The sequence below is a fragment of the Haliotis cracherodii genome, unplaced genomic scaffold, assembly GCF_022045235.1.
Source record: "Haliotis cracherodii isolate W230 unplaced genomic scaffold, xgHalCrac1.p SCAF_8, whole genome shotgun sequence".
NCBI classification, from domain to species: domain Eukaryota; kingdom Metazoa; phylum Mollusca; class Gastropoda; order Lepetellida; family Haliotidae; genus Haliotis; species Haliotis cracherodii.
The window spans coordinates 37,603,030-37,628,118 of NW_027266341.1; the positions used below are offsets into that span (position 1 = coordinate 37,603,030).

The 25,089-nt window shown below is 39.6% G+C and overlaps 2 protein-coding genes across 2 annotated transcripts in view; one reads left to right on the forward strand and one right to left on the reverse strand.

Moving 5' to 3' along the window:
• The first annotated feature begins 1,283 nt into the window (after positions 1-1,283).
• On the forward strand, positions 1,284-9,729 carry LOC139449718 (carbonyl reductase [NADPH] 1-like). Its single transcript, XM_071231231.1, has 8 exons — positions 1,284-1,339; positions 3,026-3,107; positions 3,465-3,643; positions 3,875-3,987; positions 4,728-4,856; positions 5,813-5,954; positions 6,535-6,598; positions 9,198-9,729. Exons 1-8 carry the CDS (start codon positions 1,316-1,318, stop codon positions 9,290-9,292), a joined length of 828 nt encoding a protein of 275 aa, XP_071087332.1. The 5' UTR covers positions 1,284-1,315; the 3' UTR covers positions 9,293-9,729.
• A 6,097-nt stretch (positions 9,730-15,826) lies between these two features.
• The window catches only part of LOC139449818 (uncharacterized), a 63,533-nt gene continuing 54,270 nt past the window's right edge, over positions 15,827-25,089 (reverse strand). The window contains exons 15-26 of the mRNA XM_071231359.1: positions 24,754-24,854; positions 24,401-24,529; positions 23,767-23,912; positions 23,208-23,343; positions 22,086-22,232; positions 21,900-21,921; positions 21,166-21,200; positions 20,797-20,916; positions 19,620-19,736; positions 19,219-19,355; positions 18,964-19,096; positions 15,827-18,486 (exon numbers count right to left, since the gene is read on the reverse strand). Of these exons, the coding sequence (XP_071087460.1) occupies positions 18,415-18,486; positions 18,964-19,096; positions 19,219-19,355; positions 19,620-19,736; positions 20,797-20,916; positions 21,166-21,200; positions 21,900-21,921; positions 22,086-22,232; positions 23,208-23,343; positions 23,767-23,912; positions 24,401-24,529; positions 24,754-24,854 (1,295 nt within the window). The 3' untranslated portion in view covers positions 15,827-18,414. The remainder of the gene's footprint in view (positions 18,487-18,963; positions 19,097-19,218; positions 19,356-19,619; positions 19,737-20,796; positions 20,917-21,165; positions 21,201-21,899; positions 21,922-22,085; positions 22,233-23,207; positions 23,344-23,766; positions 23,913-24,400; positions 24,530-24,753; positions 24,855-25,089) is intronic.

Sequence of the window (25,089 nt, forward strand, 5' to 3'; positions counted from 1 at the left end):
AGATATTGAAGCTGGTACCAATGGTTCACGAAGTGACACTGCACATGAACTGATAAAGATATTGAAGCTGGTATCAGTGGTTCACGAAGTGACAATGCACATGAACTGTTAAAGCTGGATACATTGTTGAACTGAAGATGCATCACGTGCTCATATTGGGCTGCTGAATGGAAATGAGACAAAATCTTGCAGGAACCGAATCTGAATTTCGACCCCAACATCACGATTTTAGGACAACGTTTTTTGCCTTAAGCTGGAAACAGTTGTGACATGCTGGGACTACTGGTCAACATTTGTATGCGGTTTGTCCAATAGGACAATTCTTCGCCGAAAGAAACGGGGGGACGTTATAATTACATGACTTTGTCTTGGACACTGTGGGTTAAATGCTTACAACAGTGCCACTGATAAAGCGGTCTTCCCTGTACAATGTGATGTAAATACTCCCGAGACAGTGAAACCGGCCACAATCATATCAGACTTAAATTATATAGTGCAGTACTACATTTCCTCGAATTACACTACATATTTCATGGTTAAGATCAGTGGACAATATTTTGTGATGTGGGTAAAATTCATATAATCCCGAAGACCAATATATTGATGCATTTTGCATTGACTATTAAACCATTAACGGCTTTCTTTATTTGTGTGATCTGCTTGTTTTATGGAATTAGTACTTACTTTTCAGAAATGAAATAGTGTTGACATGCGGTTTTAAATTAAAAAAAAGATCATGAAGCGACCTTTAATGATGCAACTAGCCCTTAAACTCTAATACCATATGATGCCATATCACAGTACATGGGAGAAAATATTCTTCCTGTTGGTCAATTCATCCCTAATATCAACAGCTGTTAATAACTTGTGAATAATCCAGCTTCCATATCTCTTGTAATCTCATTTTTGTCAAAACGAATTAGCTTTTTCTATTTCATACATATGTGTAAATCTCGAAGACTAGCACGCTACTATTTTTATTTGTTTGTTGTTTAACGCCGCACTCAGAAATATTCCAACTATAAGTAAATAATCGAGTCTGGACCAGACAATCCAGTGATTGACATCATAGAGAATCGATCCACGCAATTGGATTACGATGACATGCATCAACCAAGGCAGCGAGCCTAACCACCCGATCCCGCTAATCGCTTCTGACGACATGCATAGTCGCCTTTTACGGCAAACATGGGTTGGAGACCTTGTCGAAGCCGGGTCTTCACGGGTCGCTATGATGATATCCTCTTATCAGCTGACCTGGATTGATAACTCGGACAGGCATAAGTGGTTCACCTGGGCGTCACAAGAAGCAGTCATGTCGTCCAAGCGTGTAGCCGTGGTAGGTTTACCTTCCTCTTGTTTAGTTGTACTGACCTGTGTGTCTTATCCCTAAAGATCTTCAATTCAAATTTTTAGGAATAATATATTTCTATATATGGAGGAACACATGGTCCTGTTTAACAGAAAACACAGCGTTTCCTCGTCATATTTCAGCTCAATTGTTATAGCCGCGTTAACTACAGCTTTTAGAGTTTATTTATAATGATATAATTTTTGGAGTTGATTTATTATTATATAATATACCTATATATAATTCCATGATTATACTTGAATACAGTTACTTGTATGTTAACATTTGAGGCGTGTTGTTATTGTATCTACGCTTTACAGGGGCACGCGACCAATGCCACTGTTTAACAATATTCGTTATGTTAGCCTGAAACGCGTTACATAATTTGTCACAGCAAACAGCAAAAATATTTAAACTTGTAAGTGGTATTGCGGGTCATAGTTATGGAATATAGAGTGCACAGTTCAAAGAAAGCTTGGCCCCGGAGGCTCTACTTCTAATCACCCCATTCAGGTCAGGATGGTATCTGGCGGTCCTTGCTGACAAGGTCACAATGCATTTGGGACAGGCCAGTAATGTGTTGCTTCGTCGTGTAGGAGATGCGTTGTCGTAGCTGTCGTTGTTGTATCTCCGAGAGTTGCTGATGGTTGGACCGTTGTATAAATCGTAATTGTATTAAACGTCTCATTCAAATCAGCGGGACCAACGTTTTCATGACGATGGAAGACAAAACCCAAACTAACACACTTGGGGCGCACAAGAACTGAATTCATAGCGATGTTCGGGCACGCTCCGGTTTTCCGTTTGATCAACTCACAAACAAACTATATTTCGGAACGATGTCATTAGACAGGCAGGTAAAGAGTGCATTTAACAACATGGAAACATTAAGGTGAAAACCAAAATTTAATGACACGTTATAATTAATGAAAGCCCTATGCAGTAAGGAGGATTTGGTTAATGATGGTCTAATGGACGTTTAATACAATAGCTCGAGTGCTTGCCAGTAACTAATAATACATTAATAGTTCTATGTATAATTATGTTTAGATGTAGCCGAGAATTACTAAGTTTGATGCAATAAGGTTGTTGTAGGAGTTGAGCATGCAGATATTACTTCTAGAAATACGTCCACGAATGAGTGAACCCCGCTTTTAAGAGTATTCCAGTTATATCGCGGCGTGTCAGCTTAATGTGGGAGGAAAGCCCGAAGTGATGCAGGTCTTAGACGTGTACCACTTCGGTGAAACCCACGAGCACGGGATGGTGCTGACAAACCTAGAAACATAATGGGGCGAACCGGGATTAGAACCCACGATCATAGGTTTCTGGCGTGCCCAAGGGACGCAACTCTGCACAGCGAATCGCGGCATACGTCCACGAAGCTGAACAAGGAAAAAAACCAACATGTAACCTTGAAAACTCACATGAAGCAAGACACATCCGTGGGGACTCGGGTCGGGGTTGGACCCCCAGCAATATACTGGTCGTACGGGGCTCAGTCGATCCCCGACGGCGTGTGATGTTGCTGATAATATCAATCACTGGTTTGTCTGATCCAGAATCGATTGTTTATAAGCTGCCTTCATATAGCTGTAATATCGCTGAGTGTGGCGTTAGACAACAAACAAGCAAACATCGATACCCGGCGTGATCTATTTGCGTTGTTTTCAGGTGACTGGAGCCAACAAGGGGGTGGGGTTTGGTGTTGTTCGGGCGCTGTGCAAACAGTTTGACGGTGACGTGATACTCACAGGTGAGTAGGAGTAAAAAGAGAGGATCACAATTTAAATACAGTTGACCTGCACAGCTCATGTAGGCTATCAATCGTAAAGTGTTTCGTGTGCTCATACATAAGAGTTATCTCTCATATCAGTCATACAACTCTATCCAGGGGATATTGAAGTTACACCCCAGTCAATCTCTCGTATCAAACATACAACTCTATTTAGGGGATATTGAAGTTACACCCCAGTCAATCTCTAATATCAATCATACAACTCTATCCAGGGGATATTGAAGTTACACCCCAGTCAATCTCTCATATCAATCATACAACTCCATCCCGGGGATACGACATTTATATTTATACCCATGACAATATCTCATGCAGCTCGAGATGTTGACCGGGGTCAGCAGGCCGTCACTGACCTCAACCAGGAGGGACTCCGGCCTCGCTTCCACCAACTGGACATCACTGACACCGACAGCGTGGCCGCCCTCGCGACCTTCCTGAAGGACAACTACGGCGGCCTGGACGTCCTGATCAATAACGCCGCCATTGCTTACAAGGTACACGACGGTAAAATAGCAATGGAGTAGGATTCACTGTACATGCATTGTACCGTGTGAACGATGGCGAGTATTCCTACACCGGCTGCATGTGGTGAAAACCGTCGACATATATGCAGGTCATGTAGATGATATGATAACATTTTGAAGTGAGTCATATATGTAACTGACACATTGTCAGTTACATTATGTGCTTGTGTGATACCTCTTGAAATCAAGTTCTCTTCCTAGGCCAAGTCACCCGCGTCATTCTCAGAGCAGGCACTGGAGTCTGTCAGATGCAACTTTACAGGGACACTCAGCGTCACCAGGGCACTCACGCCCCTCTTTCGACCTCACGCCAGGTTGGTAGGCTACTACTACTACTACTACTACTACTACTACTACTACTGCAGCTGTTCTACTGCTGCAACTACAACAATTACTGCTACTGCTACTACAACAAGAAGCTACTACTTTTACAATTACTGCTACTACTACTTCTCATACTACTACTACTCCTACTGCAAATACATCTACTACGTACATATATTTTACTGTTACTACAGTTCCTACTACTGCTACTTCTACCTGGAGTTCTGCTCCTACTTCAAGGAGGCATTGTCTGTATGGTTATGATGGTGTTGGTTGTGTGGTGTTGGGACAGTGGTTGTGTGGTGTTGTGTGGAGAGGTGTGGGGAGGGGTGGGTTAGCTGAGAGTTGCGTTAAGAAGATATGGTTGACTGGCTGACCATTAAATCGGATTTTACTACCAATGTGTCGCCATACCCAGGCAGCGCCAGAAGTGACCTAAGTTTAACGAGGGTAGTTCGTTAATTACAAGAGTACCCGAGTTACATCAATAAATATCCATTGTCTTTTTTCGTTTTAAACAGACTGTGAAACGCCATTCAAATGTACTCCATTTACCGGAAAGGTCGTTTTTCAATGAATCCGTCTATCTTCATAGCCAGTGTGGTCTAATAGCACCACTCCGTTGACACGAAATAAATCGACTTCGAATGATCCAGGTCTAGGTTACTCTGAGTGCACACGTTTTAATCGGGTAATGTAGAATGTGTGGAAAGACTCATCTCTGTTTCAGGGTCGTAATAGTATCCAGCGAGGCTTCTAAGAGGGCGGTGGATAAATGTTCTTCCGAACGACAGGCGCAGTTCCGAGATCCGAGCTTGACCATGGAAGGATTACAGTCACTGATGGCGGAGTTTGTACAGTGAGTGCATCCTCAGCACACAGAGAACGTTTATTTCTCTCGGAATTGCAAAGAGCTCACTGTCACACTGTAAATCTATTTCACATAGAAAAGATAAAAGACATGAAAACGACGACCATATTTACACGCCTCTCTAATACATACTCATAGTTACTTGAATGCCCATTTATAATCAAGACCTGCATAAAATGTGCAAATTTGACGGCCAAATGATACGCACATTTCGATCATTGGTCAAAACTTCGGATTACAAGTTATTTTCCTATCATGCATTAATTTGGGATATACTGTCCCTTCGTGTGGTGTATGTAAGTCGTCGCGTAAATATTTACGTAAATGGGTGCATTGCAGTTATATCGAACTTCGTTTACATAAACTCCAACATGGATGGTCAGAATCGGAACTGGGTTCTCTTACGAAAGTTCAGATGAGAAAAGGACCGTGTGATAATGTGTGATGGCGCGGATCAATGCTCATACTGTCAACCACTGGTATGTCTGGTCCAGAGTCGATTAGAAACACGATGTAAAATATGCACATGAAAGCGTTCATCGTGTGAGATAACATTCATTCACTCACTGGTCACTCATACAATACTAATAGAAAAATAATTTCTTTTGACTGAAGGATAACTTTAACATACGAACACGTTAAATCAAGGCCTACTCATTTACTGTACTATATATGGGACATAACCCGTGGAGATCCGGTTTATAATCGGTCTTCGTCAATCCATGCTTGTCGTTGGAGGCGAATACAGGATCGTATTGTCAGGCTCGGCGACTTGGTTGATGCATGTATTCGTATCCAAATGGTGTAGATTGAGGCTCATGGTATCACTCACTTTATTGTCTGGTCCAGACTCGATTATGTAAAGACCGCCATCACAAAGATTGAATATTGCTGAGTGCGGTGTTAAACAACAATCATAGAGTGCATTAAGTTTTCCACGCCAGGGACACTGCCGCGGGATCTCATGAACAACGGGGCTGGCCGAACACCGCTTATGGAGTGTCAAAGATCGGCGAGACAGTGATGGCGTTTATACTCACGCGAGAACTTGCCGCAGACCCACGAGAGGATATAATTGTCAATGCTGTAAGTCTCGTCGCCAGTTAACCTATCTTGTCGCCAGAACACTGTGTTACCAGTGTGAAATATATTAACACTATGTTAGCAACTCTAGGTGACTTTACGCGGTATATGAACACTATGTTAGCAGTATGACGTATATTAACTCTAGGTGATTTTATGTAGTATATGAACACTATGTTAGCAGTATGACGTATATTAACTCTAGGTGAGTTTATGTAGTATATGAACACTATGTTAGCAGCATGACGTATATTAACTCTAGGTGAGTTTATGTAGTATATGAACACTATGTTAGCAGTATGGCGTATATTAACTCTAGGTGAGTTTATGTAGTATATGAACACTATGTTAGCAGTATGACGTATATTAACTCTAGGTGAGTTTATGTAGTATATGAACACTTTGTTAGCAGTATGAAGTATAATAACAGTTTGTTTGCAGTATGGACTGGGTGAACGCCACGCCAGTAGGATAAACTGGATGAACACTATGTCAGCAGTATCAACTATATGAACACTGTTATCAATATGAACTATATGAACACTATGTTTGCAGCATGGAGTATATGTTTCTTGTATTTCAGTGTTGCCCTGGTCACGTAGACACAGACATGTCCAGTCACTTAGGGCCGCTGACCATCGACCAAGGTAAATATCCACAACACTCTCGGCCTTATGTATTGAAGGGCGGATAGCAATAGAATTGACTGAAGACAGGACTGTGTGTTCTACACTGTATTGAAGTGCAGATACCAGTAAATTGACTGAGGACAGGAATGTGTGTTCTACACTTGTGTTCTACACTGTATTGAAGGGCGGATGTCAGTAGAGTTTACTGAGGACAGGACAGTGTGTTCTACACTGTATTGAAGGGCGGATACTAGTAGAGTTGACTGAGGACAAGTGTGTTCTACACTGTATTGAAGGGCGGATACCAGTAGAGTTGACCGAGGACAGGACTGTTTGTTCTACACTGTATTGAAGGGCGGATACCATAGGAGTTGTCTGAGGACAAGTGTGTTCTACACTGTATTGAAGGGCGGATACCAGTAGAGTTGACCGAGGACAGGACTGTGGGTTCTACACTGTATTAAAGGGCGGATACTAGTAGAGTTGAGTGAGGACAAGATTGTGTGTTCTGCACCTTATTGAAGGGTGGATGACAGTAGAGTTGACTGAGGACAGGGCAGTGTGTTCTACACTGTTTTGAAAGGCGGATACTAGTAGAGTAGACTGAGGACAAGTGTGTTCTACACTGTATTGAAGGGCGGATACCAGTAGAGTTGACCGAGGACAGGACTGTGTGTTCTACACTGTATTGAAGGGCGGATACCAGTAGAGTTGACTGAGGACAGGACTGTGTGTTCTACACTGTATTGAAGGGCGGATACTACTAGAGTTGACTGAGGACAGGACTGTGTGTTCTACACTGTATTGAAGGGCAGATATTAGTAGAGTTGACTGAGGACAGGACTGTGTGTTCTACATTGTATTGAAGGACAGATACTTGTAGAGTTGACTGAGGATAAGTGTGTTCTACACTGTATTGAAGGGCGGATACTAGTAGAGTTGACTGAGGACAGGACTGTGTGTTCTACACTTTATCGAAGGGCGGATACTAGTAGAGTTGACTGAGGATAAGTGTGTTCTACACTGTATTGAAGGGCGGATACTAGTAGAGTAGACTGAGGACAAGTGTGTTCTACACTGTATTGAAGGGCGGATACCAGTAGAGTTGACTGAGGACAGGACTGTGTGTTCTACACTTTATCGAAGGGCGGATACTAGTAGAGTTGACTGAGGATAAGTGTGTTCTACACTGTATTGAAGGGCGGATACTAGTAGAGTTGACTGAGGACATGACTGTGTGTTCTACACTGTATTGAAGGGCGGATACTAGTAGAGTTGACTGAGGACAGGACTGTGTGTTCTACACTGTATTGAAGGGCGGATACTACTAGAGTTGACTGAGGACAGGACTGTGTGTTCTACACTGTATTGAAGGGCAGATATTAGTAGAGTTGACTGAGGACAGGACTGTGTGTTCTACATTGTATTGAAGGACAGATACTTGTAGAGTTGACTGAGGATAAGTGTGTTCTACACTGTATTGAAGGGCGGATACTAGTAGAGTTGACTGAGGACAGGACTGTGTGTTCTACACTTTATCGAAGGGCGGATACTAGTAGAGTTGACTGAGGATAAGTGTGTTCTACACTGTATTGAAGGGCGGATACTAGTAGAGTAGACTGAGGACAAGTGTGTTCTACACTGTATTGAAGGGCGGATACCAGTAGAGTTGACTGAGGACAGGACTGTGTGTTCTACACTTTATCGAAGGGCGGATACTAGTAGAGTTGACTGAGGATAAGTGTGTTCTACACTGTATTGAAGGGCGGATACTAGTAGAGTTGACTGAGGACATGACTGTGTGTTCTACACTGTATTGAAGGGCGGATACTAGTAGAGTTGACTGAGGACAGGACTGTGCGTTCTACACTGTATTGAAGGACGGGTGTCAGTAGAGTTAACTGAGGACAGGACTGTGTGTTCTACACTGTTTTGAAAGGCGGATACTAGTAGAGTTGACTGAGGACAAGTGTGTTCTACACTGTATTGAAGGGCGGATACTAGTAGTGTTGACTGAGGACAGGACTGTGTGTTCTACACTGTATTGAAGGACAGATACTAGTAGAGTTGACTGAGGACAGGACTGTGTGTTCTACACTGTATTGAAGGGCGGATACTACTAGAGTTGACTGAGGACAGGACTGTGTGTTCTACACTGTATTGAAGGACAGATACTAGTAGAGTTGAGTGAGGACAGGACTGTGTGTTCTACACTGTATTGAAGGGCGGATACTACTAGAGTTGACTGAGGACAGGACTGTGTGTTCTACATTGTATTGAAGGACAGATACTTGTAGAGTTGACTGAGGATAAGTGTGTTCTACACTGTATTGAAGGGCGGATACTAGTAGAGTTGACTGAGGACAGGACTGTGTGTTCTACACTGTATTGAAGGACAGATACTAGTAGAGTTGAGTGAGGACAGGACTGTGTGTTCTACACTGTATTGAAGGGCGGATACTAGTAGAGTTGACTGAGGACAGGACTGTGTGTTCTACATTGTATTGAAGGACAGACACTAGTAGAGTTGACTGAGGACAAGTGTGTTCTACACTGTATTGAAGGGTGGAAGTCAGTAGAGTGAGTGAGTGGTAATTGGTTCCTCCCCGTCTTGCAGGCGCCGACACGCCGGTCTTCTTAGCTCTGCTACCCCTCGATGTGGAGACACCAAAGGGACAGTTCTGTCGTCTCAAAAAGGCCGAGGACTGGTGACACGGAACCCAGAAGCAGTAAACCTCTGTCGTGACTTCACTCAGCCACTGCAGAAAAAATGTGCTCGGAAAACACTTGGCGGAGGATATTTTTCATGATGTCATAATAATATTTCCACCAAAAATAGACTGTGCACTGAGATTATGTCGATTTTGTCTAACGACAGGGAGAACTCACGTTGAAGGCGGATTTCACGTGTTACTGGTTTGTGAACAGGATTACACATTGGGTCATTATGTTTGCATTCCTTTATTGCAGTCAGGTCATCTGAAAAATATGACGTGCTATGTAATACCTCTACGTATTTGTATAAAGTGAAAAAAAATAAGAAATGCCCTGACAATAATATTGCATGATGACTTATTGAATAGTTGCCTTTATACTGAAATAGATGTGTCTGTATGTTTAAATTTCGTTTCAATAAATATTGACTTATATATCAAGACTTCATTACTCATTAAGACGTACGTACATATACCGCTGGATGCTTTAACATTTGGAGGCATAATACGAGTGAATAAACGAAGATGTGACACATTGTACCACTTTCAGAAAACAATCCCCAGTAGAGAATACATCCAAGTTTGTTCCTCGTTTCAGAACTCCATAACCGAAGGGTTTGATAGGAAAGGGGGGTTCTGGATAATAGCCTTGAAAATAAATGGCAGAATACGTTGAAAGAGGTAGAACAATCAAATCGTTTTTATCTGGTGTATGAAGTGTATGGTATTTGGTAGAACTTTCGAAATAGCTTTTATCAGGAAACAATGGTCTACGAATCTACACCAATACGTTGCTAAATGCAATGAACCAGAAGTTCCATTAAGTTGTATGGTTTCTTATTTACTCATGACCACCAACTTCTGGAATGCCGATCAAAACTCGACACAAATTGTATGTTATTTAGGCGTATGTTCTCGCAACTCCAGAACACAGTCAGGTGAGGATTTAGAGGTTGTAATTAAAAACTATCGTATAATGTATATTACTTAATTTCAAATTTGTAATACTTCTATCCTCAATCCGGAAAACTAAGACGCATAATGTGTGTGTGTGTGTGTGTGTGTGTGTGTGTGTGTGTGTGTGTGTGTGTGTGTGTGTGTGTGTGTGTGTGTGTGTGTTATATTTTCCAATTTTTAAAACTTTCCAATCAAAGATAAGTAAAATAAAAACCAGGTAGCAGTACCAGTAGCCAGAACAGTTCGTTTTTCTTATATCATATCGCCTGCCTAAGATATTTTCAATTGAAATATGTGAGATATAATCTTTAACTTCTCAGTTTAAGACACCCGAATCAACGAAAATGCTCTTGAAACAACAAGTACTATCTATTAACGTCTTGGTATGAACCCGCCAAGGGAAGAAACACCGACCTTCCGCTCTCCACGGAGACGCTCAACTAACTACACGACGGAGGCGTGCATTTATTGTAGACTTTCACTGTCAATGGTGGCTTTCCAGGTGGCTTCACCCAAAGAGATGACTCGTTGCATTACGCTGTGCTCAAACATTTTTCCTTTTCAAAGTTATTTTAAGCATAATGTTAACTGGGTCTTATTTGCTCGATGGCGTCTGATTGAAACTGACCTCGGCAGCAGTGTTACAATAAGGGAAGTGAGACCGTATCATCATATCATAGATTGAATAAGGAGACCAGATTAAAGACAACACAACATTGCCTACAACTTACCTGAGACACCTAATTTATTTGATAACGGTGTAAGACTCTACATCGAAACGTGGCTATATGCAATGAACAAGAAGTTGTCATCCACAAAGTTTTATGTTTCTCTTATTTATCCACGAGCTTTTAGAATGTCAATCAAACACTGACAATGCATCCAACAGGCTAACAACACAACGCTGGCAGTCAATGTCCACATACCCGCCATGTTTGACAACCAGGAAGTTGTTTCTGCTTGACTTATTAGCTGGGGACACCTGCACGTAATGCTACACGAGTAAATGTACACTTGTGATGGGGAAAAAGTTGAAAGCTGCTTACATACATTGTACACTAATTTGACATGCGCGTATTCCTTTGTCACTTACCTTGCGTGTAAATGCAGCGAAAACTCAGAGTTCATATTAAAAAAAATATTAAGTTTGTCTTCTGTCAACAGTTCAAACAAAATTTACGCTTGGTGGCCAATGCTTTTCACCTTTCAAAACATATCTTAGGTTCAAGGATATATTCAATACATGACTTTGACATGGTGCACTCGTTTTAGGCCCAGTAACATGTTGTGTTGGTATGTTATGATTGGGTGCCTGGGTAGAAGGTAGAATGTTTCTCCGTAATATGAGGAGCGTAAATGCTTCACATCGTGTATCATGTCCCCCAACCACCAGCAGGTCATGTATTGCATCCGGGAGAGTCAAAAGCATCACTAGGCTGAGCTAGTGGATCGAATCCAATATTCGCACTACTGAAGATCACCGCACATGTCGTTGGTTTTCATAAAGCGAAAAAACGTCTACCTTCGTCAGTTTATGAATTATACACGTCCGTGATCACTTTGCTATAGTACTCGTATGGCAAACATACCATGTTTTCTGCTGGACTTGGGAATCAGATCCTCTCCCTCTCTGTGGTATGGAACTAATGAGTGAGACAACCATCTTAATAAGATTTATGAGATACACACGACCATTGCATTACAGTTGTTATATGAAGTCATTGGAGAATCCCGTGGCACCTAATCGGCTGAGTGGTGAGAATTGCGTCATGTGTTTCATACTTTCTTCTACGACAGATATACTTCCTTACTTATTTGACTTGATGAAAGCATACATATGAAACATAATACATTGTTACTGTACAGTTTGTATTCGAGAGAGGGGAACAACTGAATTGTAAATTCGGATTGTTTCATCAACGTAATAGCACAAAGTCAAGCTGCACTACACAGATGGGGATAAAAGCTACCAGGAACAAGCACAACTTCCTCCAATTGTTGGGTAAAAGTTAAGATGTAATGCCATCACATTATACAGGTACACGCTATTTGAGTACGCTATCAGGTTGAAACACGTGTACGTATACGTTTATAAAAATAAATAAACAATAAAACTCAACATGAGAGGAAGTATATTAATTCTAACATGTAACATGATTTGGTCTCAATAGATATCAAAAAGAACAAATATACTTCCCTGTGACATTCTAAGCGATACCTCTACTAATGGCTGTAATTTACAGCTTTATCACTGTGCATATCCCTTAGATATGTCATAAACATATTATCGTTGGTTCTAGTCTATTTATATTTATCTATAATAGTATACTTGTCAGTAGCATACCATACCAAGCTGACGATCCGTGTTATTACTATGAGTGAGGAATGTTCAATGTGGTTGTGAGTGTAATCGCCCCACTCTTATCAATTTCTGCTATTAGCGAAAGTCTACTATGCTGTAGCGACATTCCAAATTTGGTCTGCCCATTCCATGCCCATTGTGCATGCGCATGCTCAGCGTTAGCTTGTCACCGTGTGCTAATTTCCTCAGGGCATGCTGCAAGCTCGCCAGTGACTGCCCTCAGTGGATAGTCATACCCATACATCAGCTGCCAACTGAGAAACAGAATACATGTACCATGATTTTGTCGCTTTTTCTATTGATTAACCATATTTATTTGGGAATAATCATCCTCTGTGAATATACAAATCATTTTAAACTTACTCAGTGTTTGAGTTGTTGATCAGCTGGAACCTTCTCACGCTTGTTCGTGACATGTTTTGCCGAAACCATATCAGTGCCCGAAACATAAGCAAACTCACTCACAACTTAGACAGAATATGTCAGTGAATGTATCTCCTTATTCCTTATAAAAAAATATGAATGGACCACTGAAAATCAATCATGACACAGGTGCTCGCGAAAAGGCTAAACACAATTTGCATAAAAAAGGTAGCTTATTTTGTCTGACGCCGCACAGCAGCAATGCCACAATTGCATGTAAACAAAAACTTAGTGACACCAGAGCAATCAATGATTTTATTGAAACTAAAAACTAGATTTTAATTTTGAATTACGTCTGTTGTGTACAATAAATGTCAAAATGGAGTTGGAACTCTATAACAGACAGAGGAAATGCAAAAGGCGCCATGCTTTGAAATTGACAGGTAAAACAGACAATTCAAAAGGCAGACACAAACATCTATCTGCAACAGCAAGTTCAGTTAACGGCAAAGGTGCACATACGATATGCGTTATCCAAATGTGTGACCATTAGACATATATCCTGTTTGGACGCTTACTTTACTTACAACAATAGTTCAGCGAATATTCGCTGATGAACTTAATGAAGGTACATGATTATTTGTGTGAGCATAGATTTAGACAAGTTTTGGCACGATACGAATAATTTATTTGTCTATGTTTTTATTGGTGTGAATACATTCCGTCTGTACTTATATGTATTAATGATATAAATCAGACACACGTATTATCCCTCTGTGTCCTGTAAGTCATGGCAAATGCATACACACGCCCTCCATGGCATACTCGGCATATGAATCAGACACACACAACTCCCTGAGTGTTAGATTAGGAATTAGTTTTAGATTCATAAAATGAAATATTCCCTGTGTGTTGCACTGGTCACAGGAATCAGACGAACGCACTCTCCACACTCTTCATCCATCTAGGCACACGTCATTTGTGTTGTGGTAGTAACTGGTCAGACAGAATAACCAGTTTTTATAACTAGATATGGAAGGGCAACAGGGGATGTTTGGTAAACCAAAACTAACTGGCATTGGAAATTTAAATACGGAGTATATATTATCTTCACTGAGGCAATGTCCATACTGTCTTTCATATGTGAATATACAGTTCTGTCGGTTGTCATAGTTATGATCCGTAGCATGGTCCATTATGGTCTAGAAGCTCAAGAACCAAGTGTCATCTGAATAAACAACAATGACAAGCATGAAGCTTAAATTTACGTGAATCAATGTTGATTGCATATTGTTCGTATAAGTTCAATAAGTTGACGCAAAAGTGCAAGGCCGTGAAGACCATGGCCACTTTACGTGTATACATCGTTTTACTTGAAAGATTATATTAGTGGAGACAGACTACTTACTGATTTGCAGGATAAGCATGTGGACATCAACATGGCAGAGCCAGATAACTAAGATATAAGAGTGAGTGAGTGAGTTGAATCTTTACATCGCATCGGCAATATTGCAGCTATATCGCGATCAGAACAAGTTAATTACCTATTAAATACCTGTTGACAAAGGAAAGTAAAACAGTGAGGTAAGTCTCACGGTTTAGGTATGAATCAAACCAGAACAAATGATTTTTCATTGGTTTATTTAGTATAAAAGCTAGCCACCCCACTGGGGACAAAGATATAAGAGGAAGTGTGAACCCTGAAAACATGTTTACACATACAAACCTGCAATAATAACACAGGAAAGCATTGTACATTGAGCAATGGAGCATGTGATGAATCAGTCACGCCCCTTATAATAGCTTCCTCTAGTGAAGTGTTATCAACACATCAACATGCCGTATGCACACTATTTGGAAAGAAAATGTGTATGATACGATTGAAAACCTGATCTATTTTAAGAAAGGTATAATAATCAAATCAGGTGATTTCGCATGTATTTGTGTTTATGTTATTGTATAAGGTAAACATACATCATATGGAAATGAATGTAGATGAAAGCATTTACGTTCTATCACCAGGTTAAGTTGATCGAACACGGTACTTTAATCCTGAACCGTGTAAGAATATATGTATGCATATATATGAACATTATTACATATGTGTGTATACCTTCACTTATGTTTCTCCAACACTTTGTTATAATACAGTTAGCAAAGTTTAGTATATTTTATCAGTGAAAAAACGATGGATATAACATTATCACATGTGACATAATATGTATATAAAGAAATACAAACGCCTTAACTCACACAAATAAAGTCATCTTGGCTAATCTACTCATCATGTGAATCTCATTGCTTTATAATGCATGTGTACAAAGTGACCAGGTGTTATCATATATTTTTGGTCACTATTTTCTTTTTTCCGACTTATTGTATCTGTTTTGGTGGACATTCGAGACTGATGATTCTGTGTCGTTAACCTTTCGTGTTGATAAGCAGAAGGTACATGAGAACTTAGATGTGAATGAAACTGTTCCATGACGGCACTTCCTAATCCTGGCTGCAGACACCAAGATCCATATTTGGAATTTTACGAGGATGATACTGTTGAGGCTGGATGTTTAATAATCCCAAATTTGCTAACACATAACCGAAATAAGGAATACCCTACCAACAAACTCACTGCAGAATAACTATTTGACCAACCAAGCAGTACTGCTGTTTACATCTCTGCAACCAGGACTTTACAGGGGCATGTTGGCCATCACGTTGCATCAAATTATGAACAAAGAAAACATCCGAGGAATAAAACAATAAAGCCATACTCTCTCTCTCTCTCTCTCTCTCTCTCTCTCTCTCTCTCTCTCTCTCTCTCTCTCTCTCTCTCTCTCTCTCTCTCTCTCTCTCTCTCTCTCTTATATTGATGACATAATGCTTTATCGATTTTGATTTTCACATAAACTATGCAGCAAGACTGATAGCGATACAACTCCTGGCTATAATTTGAATGAGACACAATAGGAACGGTATCACCCACTTCATATGAAAAAGCCTTTATCCTCCCGTGAAACATTTAATCACAATACTCTACTGAATTATCAACCAATGTAATAATAGTTATACAATAATACCAAATTGTTATAAGGTCATAATATTATCTGATATAGAAGTTTTTCCTCTATTTTCCTTTATGCCGCTTTTAGCAATATTCCAACAATATCACGGCTGGGGACACCAGAAATGGGCTTCGTACATTGTACCCATGTCGGGAATGGCTCCCGGGCCTTCATCGTGACGAGCGAACGCTTTAACCTCTAGGCTACCCCACCGACCCCATTTGAGTAGAAGGTTTGGTGTTCGATCTCCGGCCGCGTTATGTCAAAAGACGTTGTAAGATGGTACTTGTTGTCACCCTGCCTGGCGCTCGGCATCAAGGGGCTAAAACAAGCCCGAACTGGGCGATTATTAAAAACATCAGTTTGAATTTCTTTTCCTTCAAGGGTTGTAAAGATAAAACTTTATTCAAGGGAAGTAACTATACTTGATTGAATATATAGCATGAAAAGTGATGTGGATTATATATTGATATCATAATAATGAAGCAGAACATGATGTATACCCAGCCATGTCGGGACCATGTCATAAACAACGGAAAAGGCGTTAGGTCGACCATGGCGGCCTCTTAACTTTGGCCACCGTCATATAGCTGGAATATTTCTGAGTGTGGCGTTTAACAACAAAAAACAAACTCTTAACTTTGACGAGAATGCTATTGCCGGTAAAGATACCAAAACTCTCACAAACAAATCACTGGGTTAAATTTTGGGGACAGGGAATACTGATTCAGCAGACAATGGATATAACTAGGATTTGAATAAGTGGTTGATTTCTGTTTCAAAAATACATCTTGAAGTTACGAAATATGTGGTGGTGGAGGTGGTGATAATTCGTACATCATCGTAGTTTGCAAAACATAATGTATACAAACATTGCTATATCCTTTACTTTCACTTCGCAGATACAGTTTACATAAATAATAATGGACGCTTATATTTCATACCTATTCTAGGTCAGTGGCAAAATAAATACAAACGTTTCGGTAATTCATTCTTATATTCCTGCTTCAAGAGCAAAGGGTTGCCAAGTAGCCTATGCCTTTAGAATCGGATGAACGAGAGCCTAGTCGCACCAGGATCCGTTGATCGCGAATTTGCATCACAGATTCGTCCTGATTATGATCCGTGTTTTGTCAGCATTCCATCCATAATGTGAAGACGTTCCTTTTCTTACTCATCGTAAGTGATATTTTAAGTGTCGAAATGCGAAGTGCCTCATGAAAACGTTGAATATGCCAAGTAATGCTGTTCATGGAAAACGCCCCGGTAGCAATATCAGATGAAATTATGTCTTCAGTAACTTACAACTCACGCCCATTCACTTATAGAAGATGGAACGAAAATGAAACCTAAAAATAAAAGAAAAGCCACGGAAGTATTTGAGGTAAACGTATTCTTAGTATATGAAATGATAACTGCGTGATCATATAAAATCCACATTTTATTTGAGGCCTTATTTATTTGAGGCTGACAACTGGATGTCTACTCTACTAAGAGTTATGATTCTGGGTTACACAGAATAACGTATGGTTGGTATTTGTTTTAGCTGACACATTAACCCAGCCTTAGTGTTAATTTGTAGACATTTCACAATAATTCTGGGAAATGTTGTGACATCGCTTGTCCAATCAAAATATATTTGCTACCTAAATTGCAGCCAGTTTAAATTTTTAAAACTTTTGGAAAAGCTTTCTTCTGCCAAGTTACCTTGCTAGTAAAACACAAAGTAAATGCATACTCAGTATCTGTATTCACAAGAATCGAATCAAAACATTTGTAAGAACCTGTCCATATTTCTGTAATTTCGTTAAATCAAATCAATCTCTTTGCAATAAATATCAAATTCTAAAAAATCCGTGCACACTCTTTTTGCGTTTTTACAAAGATATCAAATTGTTTTTTTATACTTTGCGACTTTCATAATATATATAATATATAATAGAGAAATAACGTCCATGTGCATCTAGAAATCTCATTCGCTTTACCAGCAATATATCACATACAAATCGGAAAGAGAAAATAAAAAAGATGTGCATATGGATTTCATAAAAAATAATTTGCTACGAGTGCAACCAGAAAACCAGGTTTTGCCTTGCAACAAGAGGTCATGAATAATACAACGCAAAATATCAAGTTCATAAAAATATTGTGAATGTAACAAAAATAAAACTATGAAAATTATTTTCCCTAATAAAATGGATTTCAAGGATGGAGCTTCCGGTGTGTTTCTTATATTGACGGTATGATGTCCTTAAAGTTGCAGTCTTACAGATTATTGGTAAGCTGTGATATGTCGTAGTTTGTCTATAATATTGAACGTTTCCATTAGGCCACTGTTTCATACAGTCGCATCCATGGAACATTCGGTTCTTGTTGTCACATGTTGGCGTAAACTCCGCGTGTCTCCAGTCGCCGCTGAGTAAACTCCAGACATAGTCTCACGTCAGCCTGGAATAATAGGTTACATGATATTATGACACAGGCTGTGTTCAGACGATGTTAGTGGAGAACATGGTAAACAGAGGGTGCCAATATATTCTAAACAACGATTCCATATCCATTATAAAATAGATATTTATTAAACTGCAATGACATGTCAGGTGCAGTGGGATTTAACGTCGTGTTTAAGATTATTGTACTTATATACCGACGGGCATTTACCTATGTGTGTGTGTGCATGTGTGTCTGCTTGTACTGGTCCAGACTAATAGGCGTTTTATAGTGCTGGCTCACGGCACGAAGATACCACGCGGCAGTGTATCATGAATACTCAACTCAGACACAGTATTCTGACTTTTCCAGCCGACAAGGTTTTGTGTTAGCTCTTTTACGTCAAACCCCATCGGGGATCGAAGTAATGTCATGACTAAGTCAAGCTACACGCAGGCTACACTGTCTCTAATCAGCGAAGATCTCTGCGTCTACCTCTGTGAATGGTGGACCTCCCAGACGAGTGTAAAGTTGTCGCATGTTGTTGATGACGTCCACTCTACCGTCGTCCTGCAGTCTGCTGGCGATGTTCACAAGAAGCACCAGGAGTCGACACTCGCTCATACAGCTGAAATACACACAGTCGTACTTAAGACATGTGATGTATTCGGTGACAGTGTAGTTGTTTTGTTGCAGAAAGGACATGTCCCTGGGGTGATCAAGTGTTTAGATGGTTCCGTATATACTTACTCAGAAATGATCATGCTGCAGACTCGTTCCGGGTCATTGGTCCATGTCTGAACGCTATCAATAAGCAAATCAAGTTCCGCGTCACGTGCACTCCCGGTGTTGTGGTAGTGTTGTATAACAGTGACCTCGCCACTATCCTGGAAGAATACATGTAGAATGGGATTGCTTGAAGAAAGCTTGTTAGTTCTTACCTAATCTATCTATACACAGTTAAGATGACGTTAGAAGCCGGTTACCCCAGAATATTCTTTTATAATAACAAGTAATGAATTAAGCCAGTAAAGTAAAACATCCATGTTATAGGGACATCAGTGTTTAGATTAAATGACCCAGGTTAGTTACCAATTAAATACCAAGGTTTAAAACAGAACTGGATTACTTATTTTGTTAAGAACGCGTACCTTTAATCTTACTTCAACCGTGTTCAGTAAGATGTTGTCAGACAATGGGGTAGATCTGCACACAGTCACTTCGAACCTCTTCGTTGTCACTGAAGTTTCAGCTGTTGGTAGATAATACTGAAAGAGAATCATTTATGAGTTGGTCTATTTAGTTTCTAGATACGATGTACCCTGCTACATTGTTATGTCATGGTTATAGAGTAAATAGAGGTGATCACGCGGGTGTGCTATGGGATGGCTAATGTCCTGTATTATGTGGCGAGTTTATTCCTAATATAAGAAAATGCCACGCGTCATAACCTTTTTTTCATACAATGTCATTCTTAAATTTATATCCTGAAAAAAAGTTTTTTTCGGCACTCAGAGGCAGTACTTAAACAAGAGCCAGTTTTGCGGGAATATACGCATTGATATATTAGTCACAAGGTCGATCAGTGATTAGTCACTCGGATAATGACAACAGTTAATATAGTTCCAACTGAAACTTCCAAAATCCAAGTGCTTTAGACAGTGGCGTAGCTGCTATTATTTTTTATGTCATCCATCCTCCCGCTAGAGTAATTTCCCTTTGCCAACGAGGAGTTACTCCAATTAATGCGATGTCCCGTCTGCCTGGTTTGTGATAAAGTTAACAAATGCAGTGAGATGGCTTATATAACGACAAAATGGAACAAGGCAAATCCCACTGTTTTAATTCTGGAAATCACTGCAAGCAAATATGTGAAAATTAATTAATCAATGTGAACAAAGTTCTTTAAACTCCGAGACCTCCGCTACGCCCTTGTCAGACACTGTTGTTCGGTATCTTAGACTTGTATTTTTATAATGGTAACACTTATAAAGTAATGTGTTCAAGGTTCCGATGATCAATAAAGACTCGATGAGTGATAGACAAGGGCGAAGCCATGTTTGTATTAAATCCTGAAGGTGGTAAATGTCTCTATCCCATCTTTTATATTTGCCCGAAAACCCCCCAAAGGATACCACATTCATCCGTTGGTTTTATGTTACAGAGAAATATAGTTACACTCATACACTATACCAAAACAATTTGATGCATTCATTTCCTACATGCCCTTCCCCCTCTTCAAACTAAAAGCAGTAAAGCTTAAACACTTGATAGCTTATAATATGAAAACACATGCACCTGTTACATGTTTATCTAATTTTAACCAACCTGATCATGTGTCGAGTACGTGAATATACTTCGGCAGTCACTATTGTAAAGTGTCTCCCACACTTCCTCTTTGTTCGGATGTGACGTCATGATAACGAAACCATTCCGCGATGTATATGACTGGAGGATATAAAAGAAAATTGATGAATTTGAAGCGGAAATGTGATTTCATTTGAAGAGTATATACGAGATGAAAAATATATAGTAATTAACGCACACACAATCTATTTTTCTCTGTTTTCTTCGTTTATTAAATATTCGGTTAAAAACTAAGAACATCTTTTGGATGAGATATGATTTACTTCAGGGCATACCAATGACAGGTGTGTTGACAATAAGTCTGCCATATAGGGGAGTACATGTACTTACTGGTACAGTCGTTAAGGATGAATCGTCAGGTTGGTCTGGAAGCGAATCACATGCAGACTAAGAGCATACTAGTACAATGCTTAGAACAGGGTTTCAGTTATATCACGGTGTAACAGCTTGGTGTAGGAAGAAAGCCCGCAGTGATGCAGGTCTTAGACATTTAACACTTTGGTGAAACCCTCGAGGACGGGTTTGGTGCTGAAAAACCTCGAAATATAATCGAACGAATCTCAAACCCATCATCATAAGTTTTTTCCATTAATTGAAACAATTTTCTTAAAGCTGGCAATGTCTCCATTGGGTCCTTTGGAGAACACTCTGTATGGTACACAGGACGATGCTTAGTTCAAGACGCCAAGTTTTAAACTAAGAACCGTGACCAATTACATGCGTCAAGGTACATCAGTGAAACATGACAAGGCGGTGGTCATAAATGACCTTCAACAAACTACCTCGAAAACATACTGAAGAAGGAAAATTACAAATCAGTTTCAGAGCTATCTAACATGCATCAGTTTATAATAGAATTGGCATTGCCTAGATCCATAAAGAAGATCAAATATGACAAACCATGTGTTCATCGTCACAACAAAAGTATCAGATACATTTTTGTTTCTTATTGAACATAATGTCACCAATTCGTATCAACTAGATGGATAACATTTAGCCTGTCATTTAACATGTCACAACATGAAATGATTTTATTAGCTATATTGAAATGGATGTATGCATACCTTGAAATTTACTTTGCAAGACCTGCAAAAGAATGAATAGGTTTTAGCATGTAGTAATAGTAACTTGATTCGTTATCTGGCGTTTCTAATGCATGTATGATATGTTATTTGTTATTGCAACATTTCTTTCCAAAGCCATCATGATCGAGAATGATTAACATCACAGATATAAATTTTAACCCCTGCCTTGATATGTTGTTGAACAGTCCTATTTCCCATAGCAAAGTCTGACACGTCATCCAGGTTCATATCTTTGATGACGTCACAATCCAATGACGTGTCACCCTCTGTCACCGCCCTCGCCACCGCCTGGTACACGAACAGGTACTGCTCCTGGAGGGTGTAGAAGTGTTTAAATAATTACTACAGTCAATACCATAATGAGACAGATGGGCGTAACGTTGCTTTGAAATGTGTTTCAGTTACATCACGATGATATAATATTCGATTCTTTCAAATAGATATTATTATCATTTTGCAGCAATTGTAACACATAAAATAATCCAAGAAACGCGTACATTTATATGACAATAATAAATAGAGGATATTTCACGAGACACATGGAATATCCTTTTTAAATATACTTTTTGTGTAGTTGTCTAACAAATGTAAAACCTATAAACGTAAATTCTTCCTATCAGACACCCCTTGTATTTTCGACAAAGTAGTTTTGTGTTTGCAAAATCTCAAAACTATAAACAAAAGTAAAAAAAGAAATTTATTTTGGGTCTCTGTATCATTAATATCAATATGATTATATACAAAATCAACTTTAACCAAAAAGTCTTTTACGAGACCGCTGTCGGAAGCGAAAGATTGGTTGGTTAAGTATTTTTTTGCCTTGTCAATGATCAACTAAAGTAAAAGGGAAGTCAACAGTGTGTGTACTGACCAGACACTTACGATACAGGGAGATATTTTGAGGGGATTTAACCCTTGTATGACAATAGTTCCATCAAAGTGTTTTCTTAACAGCAGTGAAATATTAAATGTTATGTTCACTGCAGTGAAATATCAAGTGTTATGTTCACATCAATGAAAAAAACACTTTTGTTAACTTCGGACCACTCACACTGAAGTATAAAATAAATCGTGAATTGTATTTTACGAGAGAAACACAGATGCTCAGAGAAAATAAGTTAATTTATGCCATTGTGACTTTTAGATATCGGCATTTAGGACGATTTTAAACAAAAAAATGAAAGTGTTGTATTTGCATTCCTTAAAGTTCTCATTGAAACAATTTCTGATGACCCTTGTGTCATAACATGTAGTAGAAAATAAGAAACCACGACTACATGTACTCACCTTTGTCTGAATCATGTTCTTCCTCTGCCCTCTCATGTTGGAGACGAAGCTGACGACGTCTACAACGCCCTCTGTCTTAGCCTGTTCCACAAGACTCTCGACAGCAATGTACGTCCCTGTCCGACCTATACCAGCACTGAGTACAAGAGACAGTAAATCAACTGAAGCATGCGAATTATGGTAAGGGGAGGATTAATTGGTTCTACACATTATTAGACAGGAACACGTGTTTCGTTGTCTGTGGTAAAATTCTGTTTCAGCTACATCTTCTCTGTCTATACAATAGTCTGCAATTGATATGTTCTGTTCTCCTTAGGGTCAGTGAAGATCGAATGAGTGTCTTTACAAAAAGGCTTTCGGCATAATTAAATATTGCCACATGTAACGTTTTATTAATCAGTGCAATGGATACACACAAGTGTATATAAATCCGACAAACCCTTTCCGTAAGAAATGTCATATGGTTCAAGTCAAAATAGTGAATTTCATGTAGAGATGTATAGACATAGATAGATACATGAAAACAGAGGCATCCCTTTTATCGGTGTAGTGTTTTCACCTGCAGTGAACGATTATCGGCTCTGTTTGTTGTCCATATATGACCTTGACCCTCCACATGAAGTCCAGCAGGGCAGCAGTGTCCGGAACACCATGATCTGGCCAGCTGGTAAAGTGAAGGTGGTAGACATCCCGTCTCTCGCTTTCCTGAAATATGTCAAAAGCGTCCCAAAGGGATATTTAAACAATGTAATATCATAGGTTTAGTGTTTGATCCCCAGCGCACGGCAATAAGGGGCTAAAACAAGCACTGGTCGAATCGGAGTAAAGTCTACTGTGTCTGAGCGGGGTGTTCATGCTAAACTGCCGCATGGCATTTCAGTGGGCTAGCACTATGATTTCCGCCTAAAATCATAGTACAATCAGACACACACACACACATTGGTTACATTTATTCAATGATTGTTACATGAAATTTGGGTAGTTGTTTAATTCGTTTTAACAGTTTAAACAGTAAATATAAAAACATGTTACTTTCTCATTACTCATGTATGTCTCTCAAAGTTATTCCCTTTGTACCTGTAGTCTTGTGTTTATTTCTTTTCTATCATGTATATCAAACCCGATTCCAATGTCTAGAATGAAAATATAACTAATGCTAATGACCAAGGATGTACAGACTGATTCACGTCCACCTTTTCATTCTCAATAGCCAACTTGGTGATGGTGTAGTTGGCTAGTCGTGTCTCTGTTTCCACCGTAACCATAACGTCACCAAACTTCTCTGGTCCTTTCTCCGAAGGCCAATACTGTAGGCACTTCACCTGTGAACCAATGTAAACAACGTGCCAATGTGGGGAATGTGTTCAGTGCTGTGCTCTATTATATGATTAAATATTGTCTGTATAGAAATAGGTTATAAATAAGTAACGTGAGCTATTGAGATATTGCACTGAAGATTCGCCAAAGCACTTAAGTTCAAAATTCACACAATAATTTCTAAACATTTTCCCCAAACCACTCATGATTAAAACAAATCCTGTCCTACCTTGCCGGCTTCCACCAACCCTGTTACCATGACAATAGACGTGCAACCTTCTTGCCAAATCATCCTCCAGAAATCCTCGACAATGTCCGACTTGTAGGGACCTATGACAAGCGTTATTATCGTTACTTAAATATCATTCTGACTTAAATATCATTCTGACAATGACACAGCTACTGTTATTTGATTAAACAATACACCGTGTGGTTATAGATATCAAAACGTATAAAGCCGTTACCTCACACTGAATGTATACATCTAGACTGACACACATTTATTGGATAATGGTAATGTTGTTATCAATTGCGTTTATTCAAATGTCGGGTTCTCGACTGTTGT

Bases quoted from the DNA above. Each gene is read 5' to 3' on its own strand.
- LOC139449718 (XM_071231231.1), top strand. From the start codon at position 1,316: ATGTCGTCCAAGCGTGTAGCCGTG. The intron at 5,955-6,534 runs GTAAGTCTCGTC...CTTGTATTTCAG, and splicing joins AGGATATAATTGTCAATGCT to TGTTGCCCTGGTCACGTAGA. The intron at 6,599-9,197 runs GTAAATATCCAC...CCCGTCTTGCAG, and splicing joins GCCGCTGACCATCGACCAAG to GCGCCGACACGCCGGTCTTC.